The 20,276-nt window shown below is 50.5% G+C and overlaps 1 protein-coding gene across 1 annotated transcript in view; it reads left to right on the top strand.

Moving 5' to 3' along the window:
- The window catches only part of LOC135515605 (ELKS/Rab6-interacting/CAST family member 1-like), a 508,676-nt gene that overhangs the window by 212,856 nt on the left and 275,544 nt on the right, over positions 1-20,276 (top strand). Inside the window, 1 exon segment of the mRNA XM_064939228.1 lies at positions 9,748-9,879. Within this exon segment, the coding sequence (XP_064795300.1) occupies positions 9,748-9,879 (132 nt within the window).

Raw genomic sequence — 20,276 nt, 5'->3', positions numbered from 1 at the left:
TTGGCATATGTATCTCCCAACTACTCTGCCTTGGCATATGTATCTCCTAACTACTCTGCCTTGGCATATGTATCTCCCAACTACTCTGCCTTGGCATATGTATCTCCTAACTACTCTGCCTTGGCATATGTATCTCCTAACTACTCTGCCTTGGCATATGTATCTCCTAACTACTCTGCCTTGGCATATGTATCTCCTAACTACTCTGCCTTGGCATATGTATCTCCTAACTACTCTGCCTTGGCATATGTAGCGGCATTGGTTTCAACAAAGAATGTATGGTATGTTTCTCTCTCTGTCTGTCACTGAGTAGGAGAAAGGGGAGGATAGGGGGAGAGAGGGGAGGCTCTCTTTCTTTCTCTTTGTCTCTCTCTCTCTCTCTCTCTTTCTCTCTGTCTCTATTTCTCTCCATCTCTCTCTCTCTCTCTCTCTCTCTCTCTCTGTCTCCCTCTCTTATCGCTGTCTCTCTTTCTTTCTTTCTCTCTCTCTTTCTCTCTTTCTCTCTCTCTTTCTCTCAATCTCTCTCTCTTTCTCTCTCTGTCTAATGTAAGCAATCTATTCTTGGGGTTTGTTTGTAGTCTTCTACAAAGCACTCATTTAAGGCAACGTGGGTTTTGGAGGGTAGGGGCGAGGGGCTAGGACATTTGAACACAATAAGGAAGGCATTGGGTCTGTTTTGGGATCTTTTTTTGCGGGTGTCTGAGTGTTGTAACTGGATCTGTGTGTGTGTGTGTGCGTGTGTGTGCGTGTGTGTGTGCGTGTGGGTGCGTGTGTGTGTGTGTGTATCTTGCAGGATCTGAACAGATGAGGAACGCAGATTGAGGAGTTGGAGCTGATACAGGGATTGAGGGAGGGGGGGAAAAAACAAGAGAGCCAAACAGAGAGTGGTTGTGAGAGATGGAAGAGAGAGAAATGGGAATCTCTTCCATGTGTTCCTCCCTGCCTCTCCTGTCTCTAATAGACTTCCAAGGGTTTTTTATTGGTCCTGTTTGTGGGCTTGTTGTGTTTGATGTGTGTGTGTGTGTGTGTGTGTGTGTGTGTGTGTGTGTGTGTGTGTGTGTGTGTGTGTGTGTGTGTGTGTGTGTGTGTGTGTGTGTGTGTGTGTGTGTGTGTGTGTGTGTGTGTGCTGTTTGGTGGCTGTACTCTCTCAGGCAGGTTGAGGAGTTTCCTAATAATTTCAGTTTCCTGCAATACCTGAACCCACCTGATGGAAATACACACACACACACACATAGACACACACACACACACACATAGACACACACGCTAGGGGACCGGGCCTGGGCGTGACATAAACTCCTCTCACCCGGAGAGAAATCTGGTCGCTCCACATGATATCAATATACAAGGACAGCTGCACAGGCCACCTCTCTCTCTCCATCCCTGTCTCTCTCTCTTCATCTCTCTCTCTGTCGCTCTCTTTCCTTCTCTTTTTTTCTCTCTCTCTCTCCATCCCTCTCTTTCTCTTCTTGGCTTCATATGAGGACATGAGTAAGGCTTTTTAGTTGTTGTCTTTTATGTTGTTCGCTCTTGATGTTGAGTCTTCTAGGTACCAGATGTTAGGCCTGTCTGTCTGTCAGTCTGTCTGTCTGTCTGCATATATGTCTGTCTCTCTGCCTGTCTGTCTGCCAGTCAGTCTGTCTCTCTGCCTGTCTCTCTGCATATCTGTCTGTCTCTCTGCCCGTCTGTCTGTCAACCTGTCGCTCTGCATATCTGTCTGTCTCTCTGTCTGTCTGTCTGTCTGTCTGTCTGTCTGTCTGTCTGTCTGTCTGTCTGTGTCTGTCTTTCTATCTGCCTGTCTCTGTCTGCATGTCTTTCTGTCTGCCTGTCTGTCTGTCTCTCTGCCTGTCTGTCTGTCTCTCTGCATATATGTCTGTCTGTTTCTGTCTGTCTCTGTCTGTCTGTCTGTCTGTCTGTCTGTCTGTCTGTCTGTCCTCTGTATATCTTTCTGTCTGTCTCTCTGTCTGTCTCTATCTGTCTGTCCTCTGTATATCTTTCTGTCTGTCTCTCTGTCTGTCTCTATCTGTCTGTCAGTCTGTCTGTCTTTCCTCTGTCTGTGAGATGGGAATCAGATGAGAAATTAGAAGACGACCTGGGTGACTGAATGGAAAGCCCAAGTGGACATTCTGCATTGTCTTTAGCAATGCAGAATGTTGCCATGTGGTTGCCATGTGGTTGCCATGTGGTGGCCATGTGGTAGCCATGTGGTGACCATGTGATGGCCATGTGTTGACCGTGTGGTGGCCGTGTGGTGGCCGTGTGGTGGCCGTGTGGTGGCCGTGTGGTGGCCGTGTGGTGGCCGTGTGTTGGCCGTGTGGTGGCCGTGTGGTGGCCGTGTGGTGACCATGTGATGACCGTGTGGTGGCCGTGTGGTGGCCGTGTGGTGGCCGTGTGGTGGCCGTGTGGTGGCCGTGTGGTGGCCGTGTGGTGGCCGTGTGGTAGCCATGTTCTTGAAAGGATCAGCACACATGAAGTGGCTAGAGACACAACATCAGAGACAGTGGTGTGTCAGTGTGTGTTTCTGTCTCTGTGTGTGAGAAATGTAATGCCAGTGATAATTCAATCCATGTCATTATAGACCATGATGACTGTGTGTGTGTGTGTGTGTGTGTGTGTGTGTGTGTGTGTGTGTGTGTGTGTGTGTGTGTGTGTGTGTCGCTATCTGGGTGTGAGAAGGACACAGTAAAAATACCAGCGGTCATTACAGCCACATCATGACAGACACTAACATGCAGCACGAGCATCAGCTGCCAGCCATCTCTACATTGCTGTGTCCCTGACTGTCTTAACAACCTCCTAACCCTTCTAACCCCAACCATTTCCTTAACCAGCCTCATTCCTGCTCATCTCTTAATTGACTTTGTCTGTGGAGAGAAACTGGCCAACACACACACACACACACACACACACACACACATACCGAGACACCAGATATTAGAACGACATGCTTCTCTGATTAGGACTCTCCCAGAGGTGTTTCTTTCGATCGCCCGCAACGTTCTGGCACGCCAAGACATTACGGTAATGAGATACGGAACCAGCAGAAAGGATTACTGTCGCTTTAAATGAAGCTGAAGGGATTGTGGTCTGCCTTGAGAAAGTTGAGCTGTAGTTGAGATTAGAGCGGGGGGGGGGCAGTGGAGGATGGAATGTATACAGAACACAAAACAGAGATTTCAAGATATTTTCGAGACGTTTCAAGATGTTTTTACAATGTTTCAAGATGTTTCAAGAAGTTTCAAGATGTTTTCGAGGCGTTTCAAGATGTTTTTACAATGTTTCAAGATGTTTTTGAGATGTTTCAAGATGTTTCAAGATGTTTTCAAGACATTCACCGCATGCCACATTGTTCTCTTCTCTTCTTCGTGTGTGTGTGCGCGCGTGTGTGTGTAGCCATCTGTGCATGTGTGTCCGCCCTAACCCTCTAACCTCCCATTGTCCCTGACTTCCAGTAATAAGTCAGTTCAGTGGCTGAACCTTCATGAACACAAACATGAAGTTTGATTTGGGACAGATACAGCTGGTTCCCTCCCTGAGGTTCCTAGTCAGAAACACTCAAATAGCACTCTGAGGAGGAGAAGGAGGAGTGATGAAGAGGAGGAGGAGAGAAAAGTAAATAAGCGAAGGGAAGGGGGGAGGATTGTGGTGTGGTTTTAGAAAGGAATGGACAGAAATAATCTCTCTTTAAAAAAGAGGGATGTGGTTGAGAGGACTGAAAAAGCTGATTGTGTGTATGTGTGTGTGAGATCGTCCCCCAACAGTGGCTGGATGGAAACATTGTCACCATCTATAAGAACAAGGGTGACAAGTCCATCTGCGATAACAGCCGGGGGGGGATATCCCTTCTGACTGTTAACGGTAAGGTCCTGACCAAGGTGATGCTACACAGGCTGGTGGACAACATCACAGAGGAACTGCTGCCAGAGTCACAACGCGGCTTCAGAAAGAACAGGACTACAGTCAACATGATGTTCACGACACGGCAACGCCAGTGCTGTGAACAACATCAGGACCTCTCCAAGGCCTTCGACGAGCTCTCCAAGGCCTTCGACGAGCTCTCCAAGGCCTTCAACGACCTCTCCAAGGCCTTCAACGACCTCTCCAAGGCCTTCGACGACCTCTCCAAGGCCTTCGACGACCTCTCCAAGGCCTTCGACGAGCTCTCCAAGGCCTTCGACGACCTCTCCAAGGCCTTCGACGACCTCTCCAAGGCCTTCAACGACCTCTCCAAGGCCTTCGACGACCTCTCCAAGGCCTTCGACGAGCTCTCCAAGGCCTTCAACAACCTCTCCAAGGCCTTCGACGACCTCTCCAAGGCCTTCGACAACCTCTCCAAGGCCTTTGACGACCTCTCCAAGGCCTTCTACGACCTCTCCAAGGCCTTTGACAACCTCTCCAAGGCCTTCTACGACCTCTCCAAGGCCTCTGACGACCTCTCCAAGGCCTTCGACGACCTCTCCAAGGCCTTCGACGACCTCTCCAAGGCCTTCAACGACCTCTCCAAGGCCTCCGACGACCTCCCCAAGGCCTTCGACGACCTCCCCAAGTCCTTCGACGACCTCCCCAAGTCCTTCGACGACCTCTCCAAGGCCTTCGACGACCTCTCCAAGGCCTTCGACGACCTCCCTAAGGCCTTCAACGACCTCTCCAAGGCCTTCAACGACCTCTCCAAGGCCTTCGACGAGCTCTCCAAGGCCTTCAACAACCTCTCCAAGGCCTTCGACGACCTCTCCAAGGCCTTCGACGACCTCTCCAAGGCCTCCGACGACCTCTCCAAGGCCTCCGACGACCTCTCCAAGGCCTTCGACTACCTCTCCAAGGCCTTCGACGACCTCCCCAAGGCCTTCGACGACCTCCCCAAGGCCTTCGACGACCTCCCCAAGTCCTTCGACGACCTCCCCAAGTCCTTCGACGACCTCTCCAAGGCCTTCGACGACCTCTCCAAGGCCTTCGACGACCTCCCTAAGGCCTTCAACGACCTCTCCAAGGCCTTTGACACTGTGAGCAGGGAACTACTATGAGACATTCTACTCAAATGTGGCTGTCCAGACAAATGTGTCAATGTCCTTTGCCAGTTCCATGATGGGACGATGGCTCAGGTGGCCAAAGGAGGGCTGGAGTCAGTGCCCGTTGGAGTAAGCATCGGTGTGAGGCAGGGGTGTGTGCTGGCACCTGTCCTCTTTAACATCTCACTCCTGTGTGTCACCCAGCTTCTCCACAAGGAGCTTGAGGACTGCAGTGGGTGTTGTGGTGGACCTATTAAACATCAGGAGGCTCCAAGCAACCACCAAGGTTTTGACGGAGTGTGTTCTTGAGCTGCAGTATGCTGATGACTGTGCTCGTGTGGCCCACACTCCGGAAGACCTTCAGTCCGTCCTTGTAGGGGCTGTGAGGGTCCATAGCAGGATGGGACTGTCTAACAACACCACCAAGACAGAGGTGGTCTGCCAATAGAGACCCATCCCTCCACCCACCATGCCTGTCTTCACCATTGAACACAAATCACTGGCAATAGTCCCGTCCTTCAAATACCTGGGCAGCATCCTCTCAGAGGACTGCAGCATCGACCTCGAAATTCAAAACAAGATCAAGCATCAGCTGCCTTCGGGGAAACTCAGATGAAGGGTCTTCCTAAACTGGGATCGCCACCTCCACACCAAAGTTGCCATCTATCAAGTCATTCTGCATCACCACATTTCTGGGTCACTTATAGTCGCCATCTAACAAGCCATTCTGCATCACCACATTTCTGGGTCACTTATCGTCGCCACAACAAGCAGTTTCAACCGATTCCACATACAATGGCTGCAGTGCATCCTGGGAATCACCTGGTGCAACTGTGTGCCCCATACAGAAATACTTGCTAAGACTGACTGCAAGAGTATGGAAGCCTTGGTCACCCAGCACCAACTACAAGAGTATGGAGGCCATGGTCACCCAGCACCAACTACAAGAGTATGTAGGCCATGGTCACCCAGCACCAACTACAAGAGTATGGAAGCCTTGGTCACCCAGCACCAACTGCAAGAGTATGGAGGCCATAGTCACCCAGCACCAACTACAAGAGTATGGAGGCCATGGTCACCCAGCACCAACTACAAGAGTATGGAAGCCTTGGTCACCCAGCACCAACTACAAGAGTATGGAAGCCTTGTTCACCCAGTACCAACTGTAAGAGTATGGAGGCCATGGTCACCCAGCACCAACTGCACCAGCTTGGGCATGTCATTAAAATGTGTCAGGAGCACTTGACGTGGAATCCTGTATGGACAGATACATCTTGCAGGCGGAGGCGGTCTGCAGGGGGTCCAGATACATCTTGGCTGGCGGTCTGTAGGGGGTCCAGATACATCTTGGCAGGCGGTCTGCAGGGGGTCCAGATACATCTTGGCAGGCGGTCTGCAGGGGTCCAGATACATCTTGGCTGGCGGTCTGTAGGGGGTCCAGATACATCTTGCAGGCGGTCTGCAGGGGGTCCAGATACATCTTGCAGGCGGTCTGTAGGGGTCCAGATACATCTTGGCAGGCGGTCTGTAGGGGTCCAGATACATCTTGGCAGGCGGTCTGCAGGGGGTCCAGATACATCTTGGCTGGCAGTCTGCAGGGGGTCCAGATACATCTTGGCTGGCAGTCTGCAGGGGGTCCAGATACATCTTGGCTGGCAGTCTGCAGGGGGTCCAGATACATCTTGGCTGGCAGTCTGTAGGGGGTCCAGATACATCTTGGCAGGCGGTCTGCAGGGGGTCCAGATACATCTTGGCTGGCAGTCTGTAGGGGGTCCAGATACATCTTGGCTGGCAGTCTGCAGGGGGTCCAGATACATCTTGGCTGGCAGTCTGCAGGGGGTCCAGATACATCTTGGCTGGCAGTCTGTAGGGGGTCCAGATACATCTTGGCAGGCGGTCTGCAGGGGGTCCAGATACATCTTGGCTGGCAGTCTGTAGGGGGTCCAGATACATCTTGGCTGGCAGTCTGCAGGGGGTCCAGATACATCTTGGCAGGCGGTCTGTAGGGGTCCAGATACATCTTGGCTGGCAGTCTGTAGGGGTCCAGATACATCTTGGCAGGCAGTCTGTAGGGGTCCAGATACATCTTGGCAGGCGGTCTGTATAGGGGTCCAGATACATCTTGGCAGGCGGTCTGCAGGGGGTCCAGATACATCTTGGCTGGCGGTCTGTAGGGGTCCAGATACATCTTGGCAGGCGGTCTGCAGGGGGTCCAGATACATCTTGGCAGGAGGTCTGCTGGGAGGCAGATGAAGCACTACAAGGACCAGCTGAAAACGTGACTGAAGAAGTTCAACATCAAATCCACAGACCTGGAGGACGCTGCTGCTGACCGTTCCACCTGGTGGCAGCTCTGTACATACCAGCAGGCCTGCCCCCATCAACACAGACTGATACATACCACCAGGCCTGCCCCCACCAACACAGACTGATACATACCACCAGGCCTGCCCCCACCAACACAGACTGATACATACCACCAGGCCTGCCCCCATCAACACAGACTGATACATACCACCAGGCCTGCCCCCACCAACACAGAGACATACCACCAGGCCTGCCCCCACCAACACAGACTGATACATACCACCAGGCCTGCCCCATCAACACAGAGACATACCACCAGGCCTGCCCCATCAACACAGACTGATACATACCACCAGGCCTGCCCCCACCAACACAGACTGATACATACCAGCAGGCCTGCCCCCATCAACACAGACTGATACATACCACCAGGCCTGCCCCATCAACACAGAGACATACCACCAGGCCTGCCCCCACCAACACAGACTGATACATACCACCAGGCCTGCCCCATCAACACAGAGACATACCACCAGGCCTGCCCCATCAACACAGAGACATACCACCAGGCCTGCCCCATCAACACAGACTGATACATACCAGCAGGCCTGCCCCCACCAACACAGACTGATACATACCACCAGGCCTGCCCCATCAACACAGAGACATACCACCAGGCCTGCCCCCATCAACACAGACTGATACATACCACCAGGCCTGCCCCATCAACACAGAGACATACCACCAGGCCTGCCCCATCAACACAGAGACATACCACCAGGCCTGCCCCCATCAACACAGACTGATACATACCACCAGGCCTGCCCCCATCAACACAGAGACATACCACCAGGCCTGCCCCATCAACACAGACTGATACATACCACCAGGCCTGCCCCATCAACACAGACTGATACATACCACCAGGCCTGCCCCCATCAACACAGAGACATACCACCAGGCCTGCCCCATCAACACAGACTGATACATACCACCAGGCCTGCCCCCATCAACACAGACTGATACATACCACCAGGCCTGCCCCATCAACACAGAGACATACCACCAGGCCTGCCCCATCAACACAGACTGATACATACCACCAGGCCTGCCCCATCAACACAGAGACATACCACCAGGCCTGCCCCATCAACACAGACTGATACATACCACCAGGCCTGCCTAAAGTTTGTGTATCTCAGATTGGACTCAGTCATCAAAGTGTTCACCTTTAACTCAGAAGTGGACGTCATCATCGGCTACGATGGCCTTCCGTAACGTAACGGGTGTGAGAGAGGGTGAACACCAGAGGTACACAGTGTGGTGGAAGGGCCGGTCGGGAAGGAGGGAGGTCTTCTGTTAGGGGCCCCAGTGAACACAGAGGGGAAAGCTTGATTTCTCCTGTGTATTACATTACATTATATAGTGGACAACATTCCCACTTCACTTCCCCTGTAGTTACTAAGCCTGTATGACACACACACACACACACACACACACACACACACACACACACACACACACACACACACACACACACACACACATTACATTACATTACATTACACAGTGGACAACATTCCCACTTCACTTCCCCTGTAGTTACTAAGCCTGTATGACACACACACACACACACACACACACACACACACACACACACACACACACACACACACACACACACACACACACACACACACACACACACACACACACACACATTACATTACATTACATTACACAGTGGACAACATTCCCACTTCACTTCCCCTGTAGTTACTAAGCCTGTATGACACACACACACACACACACACACACACCCCCCCCCCGATAGAACAGACAGAGAGAAAGGCCACTGGTCTGACTCACCTATCATCAGCCATAGAGAATAGACTGTGTGTGTGTGTGGAGAAATGTATTGGGGGTTCTGCTTCTCTAAGCCATTGCGACCACACTGGTGACCTTACTGACTTCGTGACACTCTGGCTTCCAGTCCTGTCCAGTGTTTTCAATGTCCCGCCACGTCATAGTTCTCCAGCAGCGTGTCCACGTCACTGACTAGGTGGTATGTGTTTATAGTTAGTACGCCTGGTGCTCAGGGGTTGAATGAACACCATGGTCATATATTCCACCAGATTGATTCATTGCACAGCTCTTCCCTGGTCTCTCTTGAAAAATGCATCGTGATTATACCAACTAGATTAGCTGAAGGTCATATGAAGGTTTACATCACATGGCTGTGTTTTCATTCCATACAGGCTGGTAACTATTCCTTGTGTGTGTGTGTGTGTGTGTGTGTGTGTGTGTGTTCTCTCGCTGTATGTGTTTCCTTCCATACAGGCTGGTAACTATTCTTAGTATGTGTGTGTGTATATTTCCTTCCATACAGGCCTCTACCTCTCCCTAATCCAGTGTGTGTGTGTGTGTTCCCCAGGACTCCCTGCGCCAGAAGGAGGAGCGTATAGAGGAGCTGGAGGAGGCTCTGAGAGAAAGTGTCCAGATTACAGCAGAGAGAGAGATGGTTCTGGCTCAGGAGGAAGCTGCTCGCACACACACTGAGAAACAGGTGAGTGGTACACACACACACACACACACACACACACACACACACACACACACACACACACACACACACACAGAACACACACACAGAACACACACACAGAGACACACACACAGAGACACACACACCACCATGAACAACATAAGCACAGACACATGATAACATCCATGGATTTAGTACTGTAGATATGTGGTAGTGGAGTAGGGGCCTGAGGGCACACACTTAGTGTGTAGTGAAATTTGTTGTGAATGTATTGTAATGTTTAAAAAATATATATAATTGCTGGACCCCAGGAAGAGTAGCTGCTGTCTTGGCAGGAACTAATGGGGATCCATAATAAACCCCAGGAAGAGTAGATGCTGCCTTGACAGGAACTAATGGGGATCCATAATAAACCCCAGGAAGAGTAGCTGCTGCCTTGGCAGGAACTAATGGGGATCCATAATAAACCCCAGGAAGAGTAGCTGCTGCCTTGACAGGAACTAATGGGGATCCATAATAAACCCCAGGAAGAGTAGCTGCTGCCTTGGCAGGAACTAATGGGGATCCATAATAAACCCCAGGAAGAGTAGCTGCTGTCTTGGCAGGAACTAATGGGGATCCATAATAAACCCCAGGAAGAGTAGATGCTGCCTTGACAGGAACTAATGGGGATCCATAATAAACCCCAGGAAGAGTAGCTGCTGCCTTGGCAGGAACTAATGGGGATCCATAATAAACCCCAGGAAGAGTAGCTGCTGCCTTGGCAGGAACTAATGGGGATCCATAATAAACCCCAGGAAGAGTAGCTGCTGCCTTGACAGGAACTAATGGGGATCCATAATAAACCCCAGGAAGAGTAGCTGCTGCCTTGACAGGAACTAATGGGGATCCATAATAAACCCCAGGAAGAGTAGCTGCTGCCTTGACAGGAACTAATGGGGATCCATAATAAACCCCAGGAAGAGTAACTGCTGACTTGACAGGAACTAATGAGGATCCATAATAAACCCCAGGAAGAGTAGCTGCTTCCTTGACAGGAACTAATGGGGATCCATAATAAACCCCAGGAAGAGTAGCTGCTGCCTTGACAGGAACTAATGGGGATCCATAATAAACCCCAGGAAGAGTAGCTGCTGCCTTGACAGGAACTAATGGGGATCCATAATAAACCCCAGGAAGAGTAGCTGCTGCCTTGACAGGAACTAATGGGGATCCATAATAAACCCCAGGAAGAGTAGCTGCTGTCTTGGCAGGAACTAATGGGGATCCATAATAAACCCCAGGAAGAGTAGCTGCTGCCTTGACTGGAACTAACAAGGATCCATAATAAACCCCAGGAAGAGTAGCTGCTGCCTTGGCAGGAACTAACAAGAATCCATAATAAACCCCATGAAGAGTAGCTGCTGCCTTGGCAGGAACTAATGGGGATCCATAATAAACCCCATGAAGAGTAGCTGCTGCCTTGACAGGAACTAATGAGGATCCATAATAAACCCCAGGAAGAGTAGCTGCTGCCTTGACAGGAACTAATGGGGATCCATAATAAACCCCAGGAAGAGTAGCTGCTGCCTTGACAGGAACTAACAAGGATCCATAATAAACCCCAGGAAGAGTAGCTACTGCCTTGGCAGGAACTAATGAGGATCCATAATAAACCCCAGGAAGAGTAGCTGCTGCCTTGACAGGAACTAATGGGGATCCATAATAAACCCCAGGAAGAGTAGATGCTGCCTTGACAGGAACTAACAAGAATCCATAATAAATACAATACAAACACACTGAATGTAACAGAAGGAGCTTCACAGTCATCTGTATGTCAGTGGTGGAATGTCAAGCCTAACAACATGTTAAGACCCTTTACTCAAGTTTCATTTTATTTTATTATTTGATCTGACCTTTATTTAACTTTTATTTAACTAGACAAGTCAGTTAAGGACAAATTCTTACTTACAATGACGGCCTAGGAACAGTGCCTTGTTCAGGGGCTGAATGACAGATTAGATCCAGCAACCTTTCAGTTACTGGTCCAACGCTCTAACCACGAGGCTACCTGCCACCCTTCTAACCACTAGGCTACCTGCCTCTAACCACTAGGCTACCTGCCGCCCCTCTAACCACTAGGCTACCTGCCGCCCCTCTAACCACTAGGCTACCTGCCGCCCCTCTAACCACTAGGCTACCTGCCGCCCCTCTAACCACTAGGCTACCTGCCGCCCCTCTAACCACTAGGCTACCTGCCGCCCCTCTAACCACTAGGCTACCAGCCGCCCCTCTAACCACTAGGCTACCTGCCGCCCCTCTAACCACTAGGCTACCTGCTGCCCCTCTAACCACTAGGCTACCTGCCTCTAACCACTAGACTACCTGCCACCCCTCTAACCACTAGGCTACCTGCTGCCCCTCTAACCACTAGGCTACTTGCCTCTAACCACTAGGCTACCTGCCACCCCTCTAACCACTAGGCTACCTGCTGCCCCTCTAACCACTAGGCTACCTGCCGCCCCTCTAACCACTAGGCTACCTGCTGCCCCTCTAACCACTAGGCTACCTGCCGCCCCTCTAACCACTAGGCTACCTGCCGCCCCTCTAACCACTAGGCTACCTGCTGCCCCTCTAACCACTAGGCTACCTGCTGCCCCTCTAACCACTAGGCTACCTGCCGCCCCTCTAACCACTAGGCTACCTGCCACCCCTCTAACCACTAGGCTACCTGCCGCCCCTCTAACCACTAGGCTACCTGCTGCCCCTCTAACCACTAGGCTACCTGCCTCTAACCACTAGACTACCTGCCACCCCTATAACCACTAGGCTACCTGCTGCCCCTCTAACCACTAGGCTACTTGCCTCTAACCACTAGGCTACCTGCCACCCCTCTAACCACTAGGCTACCTGCTGCCCCTCTAACCACTAGGCTACCTGCCGCCCCTCTAACCACTAGGCTACCTGCTGCCCCTTTAACCACTAGGCTACCTGCCGCCCCTCTAACCACTAGGCTACCTGCTGCCCCTCTAACCACTAGGCTACCTGCTGCCCCTCTAACCACTAGGCTACCTGCCGCCCCTCTAACCACTAGGCTACCTGCCACCCCTCTAACCACTAGGCTACCTGCCGCCCCTCTAACCACTAGGCTACCTGCCGCCCCTCTAACCACTAGGCTACCTGCTGCCCCTCTAACCACTAGGCTACCTGCCTCTAACCACTAGACTACCTGCCACCCCTATAACCACTAGGCTACCTGCTGCCCCTCTAACCACTAGGCTACTTGCCTCTAACCACTAGGCTACCTGCCACCCCTCTAACCACTAGGCTACCTGCTGCCCCTCTAACCACTAGGCTACCTGCTGCCCCTCTAACCACTAGGCTACCTGCCGCCCCTCTAACCACTAGGCTACCTGCCACCCCTCTAACCACTAGGCTACCTGCCGCCCCTCTAACCACTAGGCTACCTGCTGCCCCTCTAACCACTAGGCTACCTGCCGCCCCTCTAACCACTAGGCTACCTGCTGCCCCTCTAACCACTAGGCTACCTGCCTCCCCTCTAACCACTAGGCTACTTGCCACCCCTCTAACCCACTAGGCTACCTGCTGCCCCTCTAACCACTAGGCTACCTGCCTCTAACCACTAGGCTACCTGCCGCCCCTCTAACCACTAGGCTACCTGCCGCCCCTCTAACCACTCGGCTACCTGCCTCTAACCACTAGGCTACCTGCTGCCCCTCTAACCACTAGGCTACCTGCCGCCCCTCTAACCACGAGGCTACCTGCCACCCCTCTAACCACTAGGCTACCTGCCGCCCCTCTAACCACTAGGCTACCTGCCGCCCCTTCATCTCTACAAGTCCTCTCTGTTACACACAGAAGCCAACCCCTACCTCAGTCCTCCTCTGTGTCTCCCACCATCCTTCCATCACTTCCGTGTCTCCTGGCCAAAAGTCCACAGTGTTTATGTTAACTTGTACACACTAATGCACTCGGCTGGCATCTCTTGAGCCCACAGTTAATGGCCTGATTTAGACCCACATCAATGCCCCTCAGCGAAGGCCTCCCGTCAAACCCTCCTTTATACACACTCCTGAAGTAGCAACTCAGAGAACGCCTCCCCTGTCTTATAGCAATGCATCGCCATGCATGCCAACCCCCTGAATACCGTGCCAACCCCCTGAATACCGTGTCAATGGGGCCTGTTTACGTGGTACGTGTGTGTGTGTGTGTGTGTGTGTGTGTGTGTGTGTGTGTGTGTGTGTTTGTGTCCAGTCTTCATTTGGCAAATAAATAACTCCATCTCTCTATGAAGAAACAGGTTCCTTTCACTTCAGTTTACATCAGCTGCTTGGCTGGTCTGACACACACACACACACACACACACACACACACACACACACACACACACACACACACACACACACACACACACACACACACACACACACACACACACACACACACACACAGAAGTCATAGATAGATTAGCTAACAGTGGGATAGCTCTCTGTGCCTTCTTCAACTTTACCCTGGTACATTCTTCTTCTGTTATCGGTGGAAATAAATGCTCTATCTCACGTGACAGTCAGACATATTCTCTCTCCCTCTCATCCTTCCTCCTCCTCTTCCTCTCTCCACCATCTCTGTGTGGTCCTGAAGTATCTTGGTTGGTTGAGCCTGGTGCTGGTATTGTCAGGGTAGTGGTTACATTACTGGGAATATTACTATTGTGCAGTGTTAGGTCGAACCCTGCGGCCTGTCTGATGAGTGGCTGCGGAAAACTCTCATTGCTGTGTGTCTGTTTGTGTATGGTATGGTGAGGGAAGGGTGCCTTCCACCAGGCTGCTGATGAGATATGTTGTCATGACTACCATATTGCATCTCCATCCCAAAGCCCTTGCTTCAAAGTGTACTTCGTCAAACTGCCAAGAACCCTGCCCTCATCCAGGCCAAGGTGGCGAGACACGGTAGTGATGACACCATAGGCCTTGTTGATCTCTGCACCAGACAGGATGCTCTTGGATGCTCGTCCAACATGTACGCTGCAGGGTGTTTGGGCTTCAGGCAGAAGTCTTCATGCTTTTTGATGTATTTCAGAACTGCAGTTTCCTCTGCTTGGAGCAACAGTGAAGTGGGCAGGGCAGTATGGATTTATTCTCTTACCTCTGCAAGCAGAGTCTGAACATCAGACAGGATGGCATTGTCTCCCTCAATCCGTCCAATGGCTACTGCTGTAGGTTTCTGGAGTTTCAGGCTGCTTACCACTCTCTCCCAAAATACATCATCCAGGAGGATCCTCTTGATGGGGCTGTCCATATCGGCAGACTGTGATATGGACATTTCTTGGAGAGACTCCTTCCCCTCCAGGAGACTGTCAAACATGATGACGGCACCCCAACGGGTGTTGCTGGGCAGCTTCCATGTGGTTCTCTTATTCTAATCACTTTGCTTGGTGAGGTAGATTGCTTATGAGCCTTCACATACCTAACCATTTCCTTGGCTCTCTTGTAGTGTGGATCCATTGTTTACAGTGTCATGATGTCCTTGAGGAGCAGATTCAATGCATGAGCAGCACAGCCAATGGGTGTAGGACTCCTCCACTTTAGACCCAGCATCATATTCACAGCATTGTCTGTCAGCAGTGCAAATATCTTCTGTGGTCCAAGGTCATTGATGACTGCCTTTAGCTCATCTGCAATGAAGAGTCTGGTGTGTCTGTTGTCCCTTGTGTCTGTGCTCTTGTAGAATACTGGTTGAGGGGTGGAAATTACGTAGTTAATTATTCCTTGCCCACAAACATTTGACCACCCATCAGAGATGATTGCAATACAGTCTGTTTTCTCTATGATTTGCTTGACCTTCACTTGAACTCTGTTGAACTCTGCATCCAGCAAATGAGTAGATCAAGCATGTCTGGTTGGAGGGGTGTATGCTGGGTGAAGACCATTCAGAAATGTCTTCCAATACTCATTGCCTGTGAGCATCAGAGGTGAACCAGTTCCATACGCAGCTCGAGCAAGACATTCATCAGCATTTCTCTGACTACGTTCCTCCATTGAGACAAAAAACATCTGATTCCAGGAAGACCATGAGCTGTTGCCATCGATAAGGTGTCTGATTCATCATTTTCACCTTGTATAGAACTAGAGGGACTTTTGTCAGAGGTTGCTTGATGTGAGCACTGAGGGAACTTTATGCACTTGGCCAGATGATTCTGCATCTTTGTTGCATTCTTCACATATATGATCTGGCACAGTATTTGCAAATGTACACAGATTTTCCTTCTACATTAGCTGCAGTGAAATGTATCCACACATCAGATAGTGCCCGTGGCATTTTCCTGTAAAGATTAGATTAGAAAAACATTAGTAAAAAAATCACAAGTACAATTCCATGTACAATAAAATAGTTAAGCAGTTAGATTAAACAACTCCTTTGTAAGATAAATGTTTTAAAATGAAACATGTATGGAAACAGGTGAATTAACACTCCTCAGTTAGCAGGCTCAAGCAAGCTAAAACCCACATGGTAGCAAAAACTAACTAGCAGAAATTGTTAACAAGTTAGAAATTATTTAAACACACTTTGCAGTAGGCTACTATATACTAGTTAACAAATTTACTAGTTAACAAATTCCCAAAAATTCCCAGGCTTAACTTCCCATTGAAAATTTGCGGGAAAATTCTAGGAAATTTAGCGGAAGGTTTCCGACCCTTTGCAACCCTTTATGCCAACCTACTGGAGAGAGACCGTCAGGCTGGAATAACCCTGCATGACTCATCTGAGGTGGTTAGACTGAAGGATGGGAAACAGGACTCTCACTGCCCAGAATATGGACGCTGGGCAGACGTTGAGGGGATCAATGAGGTCACTCACTTTCTATCCACTGTGGAGGTGTGGCCAAGGACGTATTCCCTCCTTCTCCTCCCTGTCACTCTTCATCACAATAAAACTCCCAGCTGTAGAGTCTGTCTCCTAAAATAACTTCATTAATAAAGAGCTTTTCATACATGCGACATTCCCCAATTAGTGAACCTGAGCTCTGGACCCAACCATACAATGCTGTCTCCTCCACATCCATTCCTCCCCACCCCAGTCACTGCCTGAGTCACTGCCTGACGTGTCACGGTCTGGTTCCCTCTCGTTCACCTGGGCTATGACCTGATGGGCCCTGGTTAAAAGTAGTGCACTATATAGGTGGTAGGGTTCTATTTGGGACACCATCCTGGTCTGGTCTGGTCCAGGCTCGGCACCACCAGGCTTTAGGCAGGATGGACCCTAAGTTTCCCCTTGAGATTCATTATATCTGGGCTCTAGTAGGGGCCTTCCACTGCCAGGGACTTCCAGACTCATAGAGCTAGAGTGTGTGTGTGTGCGTGTGTGTGTGTGTGTGTGTGTGTGTGTGTGTGTGTGTGTGTGTGTGTGTGTGTGTGTGTGTGTGTGTGTGTGTGTGAGAGAGGGGACTTCCAGACTCATAGACCTAGTGTGTGTGTGTGAGAGAGAGGGGACTGCCAGGCTTATAGAGCCAGGCTGTGGGAGAGGAAGGCTGGGTACAGGGAGCAGACTGGATGGGGACTGGTAGTGCTCAGCCTCTTTCTCTAACACACAAACACATGCAGGAAGGCAAGGACATAGCTAGTTAGTTATGCCACCTGCTCTATATCCAGGTCCAATGACAACCGAGCCCCGGCCACAGGAACACCAGGGGAATAAACCCCACAGCCAGGACAGGAAAGAGAGACTAACAACTATTTAACTATTAAACCCAGAAGGAGCCAGCCAAGCGAGCCGAGCCAAAATGACATTTTTGGGGCATTTACCTGGAAATACACTTTTAAATCACTTTTAAATAGTTCTAAAAGTGATCCCTATAGGCCTGTTGTCCATACATACTCATAGTGAGCATTACCCAGGGTTCATTAAGGTCACGACCCCTGCCAGACCTTCACACACTCATCCTGCTCTGTTTGTTTCTCTCTTCTTTTCCTCCTTCTCTCCATCCTCTCCATCCTCTCTCTGTCTCTGGTGTTCCCCCTCCTTCTCTCCATCCTCTCTCCATCCTCTCTCTGTCTCTGGTGTTCCCCCTCCTTCTCTCCATCCTCTCTCCATCCTCTCTCTGTCTCTGGTGTTCCCCCTCCTTCTCTCCATCCTCTCTCCATCCTCTCTCTGTCTCTGGTGTTCCCCCTCCTTCTCTCCATCCTCTCTCCATCCTCTCTCCATCCTCTCTCCATCCTCTCTCCATCCTCTCTCCATCCTCTCTCCATCCTTTCTCTGTCTCTGGTGTTCCCCCTCCTTCTCCCCATCCTCTCTCCATCTTCTCTCCATCATCTGTCAAACCTCTCTCCATCCTCTCTCCATCCTCTCTCCATCATCTGTCAAACCTCTCTCCATCCTCTCTCCATCCTCTCTCCATCCTCTCTCTGTCTCTGGTGTTCCCCCTCCTTCTCTCCATCCTCTCTCCATCCTCTCTCCATCTTCTCTCCATCATCTGTCAAACCTCTCTCCATCCTCTCTCCATCCTCTCTCTGTCTCTGGTGTTCCTCCTCCTCCTCTCCATCCTCTCTCCATCCTCTCTCCATCCTCTCTCTGTCTCTGGTGTTCCCCCTCCTCCTCTCCATCCTCTCTCCATCCTCTCTCCATCCTCTCTCCATCCTCTCTCTGTCTCTGGTGTTCCCCCTCCTTCTCCCCATCCTCTCTCCATCTTCTCTCCATCATCTGTCAAACCTCTCTCCATCCTCTCTCCATCATCTGTCAAACCTCTCTCCAACCTCTCTCCAACCTCTCTCCAACCTCTCTCCATCCTCTCTCTGTCTCTGGTGTTCCCCCTCCTTCTCCCCATCCTCTCTCCATCTTCTCTCCATCATCTGTCAAACCTCTCTCCATCCTCTCTCCATCCTCTCTCCATCATCTGTCAAACCTCTCTCCAACCTCTCTCCAACCTCTCTCCATCCTCTCTCCATCCTCTCTCTGTCTCTGGTGTTCCCCCTCCTTCTCCCCATCCTCTCTCCATCCTCTCTCCATCCTCTCTCCATCTTCTCTCCATCATCTGTCAAACCTCTCTCCATCCTCTCTCCATCCTCTCTCCATCATCTGTCAAACCTCTCTCCAACCTCTCTCCATCCTCTCTCCATCCTCTCTCTGTCTCTGGTGTTCCCCCTCCTTCTCCCCATCCTCTCTCCATCCTCTCCCCATCCTCTCTCCATCTTCTCTCCATCATCTGTCAAACCTCTCTCCATCCTCTCTCCATCCTCTCTCCATCATCTGTCAAACCTCTCTCCAACCTCTCTCCAACCTCTCTCCATCCTCTCTCCATCCTCTCTCTGTCTCTGGTGTTCCCCCTCCTTCTCCCCATCCTCTCTCCATCTTCTCTCCATCATCTGTCAAACCTCTCTCCATCCTCTCTCCATCCTCTCTCCATCATCTGTCAAACCTCTCTCCATCCTCTCTCCATCCTCTCTCCATCCTCTCTCTGTCTCTGGTGTTCTTCTATTGTATATATATACTTTGTGTATGTTTTCAGGTTTGAGAACAGAAACATTGACAACCATAACAAACAACATCCCCAGTCCTTCACCCCCCCCCCTCCACACCCCCTACCAAGGCATCAGACAATAACAGAAACAAACCAAAATATAATATTAAATAAATAAAATGAAAAAGGTGTCACAATAACAATGGAATCCTATTTGCAGCCTGAAGCCACTGACACAGGACATAAGTGGCTCTACTGAAGAAACAGTAGTGATTCTCCACGGCCAGTTGGAACAGCGTCTGGCCTACGACAGATCTCTTCTAAGTGTTACTGTAAAGACTGAGGCTCTTGGTGAAGTATTGGACATCCGTTGGAGTCATCCACTATTTATACAGCCCAGCAGAGCAGCGCAGCACGCCTCCGCTGAGCTGGAGAGACCCCTTTCCCCTCTATACGAGGAGGACAGAGACAGTCACTCCTTATTTTGGTTCTTGTCCTCATGATGTGTGGAGCTGCCAAACCCACTCACCCTGCCCATGTAATGAGCCGAGGTAATTAAGGGAACATAGACTGCACAGATGTAGGAGAACACACACACACACGTACGCACGCACACACTATATATATACACACACACACACACACACACACACACACACACACACACACACACACACACACACACACACACACATATATATACACACACACACACGTACGCACACACACACACACACACACGTACGCACGCACACACTATATATATACACACACACACACACGTACGCACGCACACACTATATATATACACACACACACACACACGTACGCACACACACACTATATATATACACACACACACACGTACGCACACACACACTATATATACACACACACACACACACACACACACACACACATGATATTCACTCACACACACACACACACACACGCACACACACAC

This window comes from Oncorhynchus masou, chromosome 27 (assembly GCF_036934945.1).
Source record: "Oncorhynchus masou masou isolate Uvic2021 chromosome 27, UVic_Omas_1.1, whole genome shotgun sequence".
Lineage (NCBI taxonomy): Eukaryota > Metazoa > Chordata > Actinopteri > Salmoniformes > Salmonidae > Oncorhynchus > Oncorhynchus masou.
The sequence above is the reverse complement of the archived record's forward strand: the minus strand, read 5'-3'. Positions and strand labels throughout refer to the sequence as shown.